This window comes from Myotis brandtii, unplaced genomic scaffold (genome assembly GCF_000412655.1).
Source record: "Myotis brandtii unplaced genomic scaffold, ASM41265v1 scaffold691, whole genome shotgun sequence".
NCBI classification, from domain to species: domain Eukaryota; kingdom Metazoa; phylum Chordata; class Mammalia; order Chiroptera; family Vespertilionidae; genus Myotis; species Myotis brandtii.
The window spans coordinates 1946160-1947597 of record NW_005370704.1 but is presented as its reverse complement, the minus strand read 5'-3'; the positions used below and the strand labels follow the sequence as shown (position 1 = coordinate 1947597).

Below are 1438 nucleotides of genomic sequence, written 5' to 3'. Positions count from 1 at the left end.
CCCCTCCCCTCCCCTCTGACCACCCTGGACCCCAGGGTGTCTCTAACCCTCCGCAGCCCATTGCATGCAAGTGAGTTCTTGCCAGGCCACCCCTACCATCATGGGGGTCCCTCCGGGGGGTCCCCTGGGCAGAACTGGGTGATGAGAGGGGGCTCCTGGGCTTTCTCTAAGGACACAAGCAGGCAGCCCTGGCCGGTGTGGCTCAGTGGATAGAGTGCCAGCCTGCGGAACGAAGGGTCCCAGGTTCGATCCCAGTCAAGGGCACATGGGCGGGTTGGGGGCTGGATCCCAGGGCGGGTGTGATTCTCTCATTGCGGTGTTTCTAGCTCTCTCCTTCCTTTCGTCTCCAAAGTCAATAAAAATACATCTTTAATAAAAATAATACAGACACACGCAGGCCCTCCCCACACAGCCCTCCCCACACGGGGCATCTGGTCCCACTAAGGGGAAGGGGGCTACTGCAGAAGGGGGGCTGAGGGCATGGGGTGGGGACCATCCCCTGGGGCTGGGGAGGAAGTGGCCCACATGGGAGGGAACTAGAGCGGAGGCGGGGCTCACGCAGCAATAAAAGGTGCCAGCGCCTTGGCAGCGGGACCCGGGATGCCGCCACCCAGAGCAGCCACTACCATGGGAACCGTGGTCCTGGCCCTCGCCCTCCTGGGCACTGCAGCCGCCACGGCCGACAACTGTCCAGGTGAGCCAGGCGCCAGGCGGGCCCGCCTGACGAAGGTCCCAGAGCTGAGGGCCTCGGCACAGACCACTGCCTGCCCCTGCCAGGTCCTTCCAGAACATTCTCCTTCAGACTGAGGCTTAACCACGCTCTGCAGGGGTCCGCTCACAAGGGGCACAGGTGGTGTGAGTTTGGGAGGCAGGAGAGCGCCCCCTCCCCCCAGCCCGGGTCAGTGCAAGGTCGCACCAAGCACTGGAGGCCTGGAGCCTCCGGGGACAGGCGGGCCTTACTGGGTCCCCGAGGTAGCAGAGCAGAGGGCAAGGGTCCCAGGGTCCCCGCGGGCCTCGACCCCCTTCCCTGGCCCTGGAGCTCTCCAGGGGGCTCCACTCCGCCCTCCGGAGTCTCTGGCTGTGGGTGGGGCTGGGACCAGGGAGGGTTTCCGGGTTCCCACACCCTCCCTAGAGGCCGTGTATTTGTGATGGACGCACTTGAACTCCGAGAGGCAGGAACCTCCCTGGCTCCAGTTCTGCGGGGGCTGCTGTGTGTCCTCGGATCACAGGGACCCCCACCCTCCGCACCCTCCAGCCCGGGATTCCCAGGCCACGTGCCCGAGGAATGGGGGTGACACGCGGCACTGCCCCCGCCCCCCGCTGTCTCACAGATGCGGAGGCTGCACTCACTGGACGGGCCGCAGTGGGGGGAGCTCTTCCTAAGGTCTCACACATTTGCATCGGCCACTCTGACCCCCCAAAGCCTCCCTCTGCTCTC

General features: G+C 65.4%; 1 protein-coding gene across 1 annotated transcript in view; it reads left to right on the top strand.

Moving 5' to 3' along the window:
• The first annotated feature begins 541 nt into the window (after window positions 1-541).
• LOC102250599 (ficolin-2) overlaps window positions 542-1438 on the top strand; it is a 7814-nt gene continuing 6917 nt past the window's right edge. Inside the window, exon 1 of the mRNA XM_014529707.1 lies at window positions 542-694. Within this exon, the coding sequence (XP_014385193.1) occupies window positions 601-694 (94 nt within the window). The 5' untranslated portion in view covers window positions 542-600. The remainder of the gene's footprint in view (window positions 695-1438) is intronic.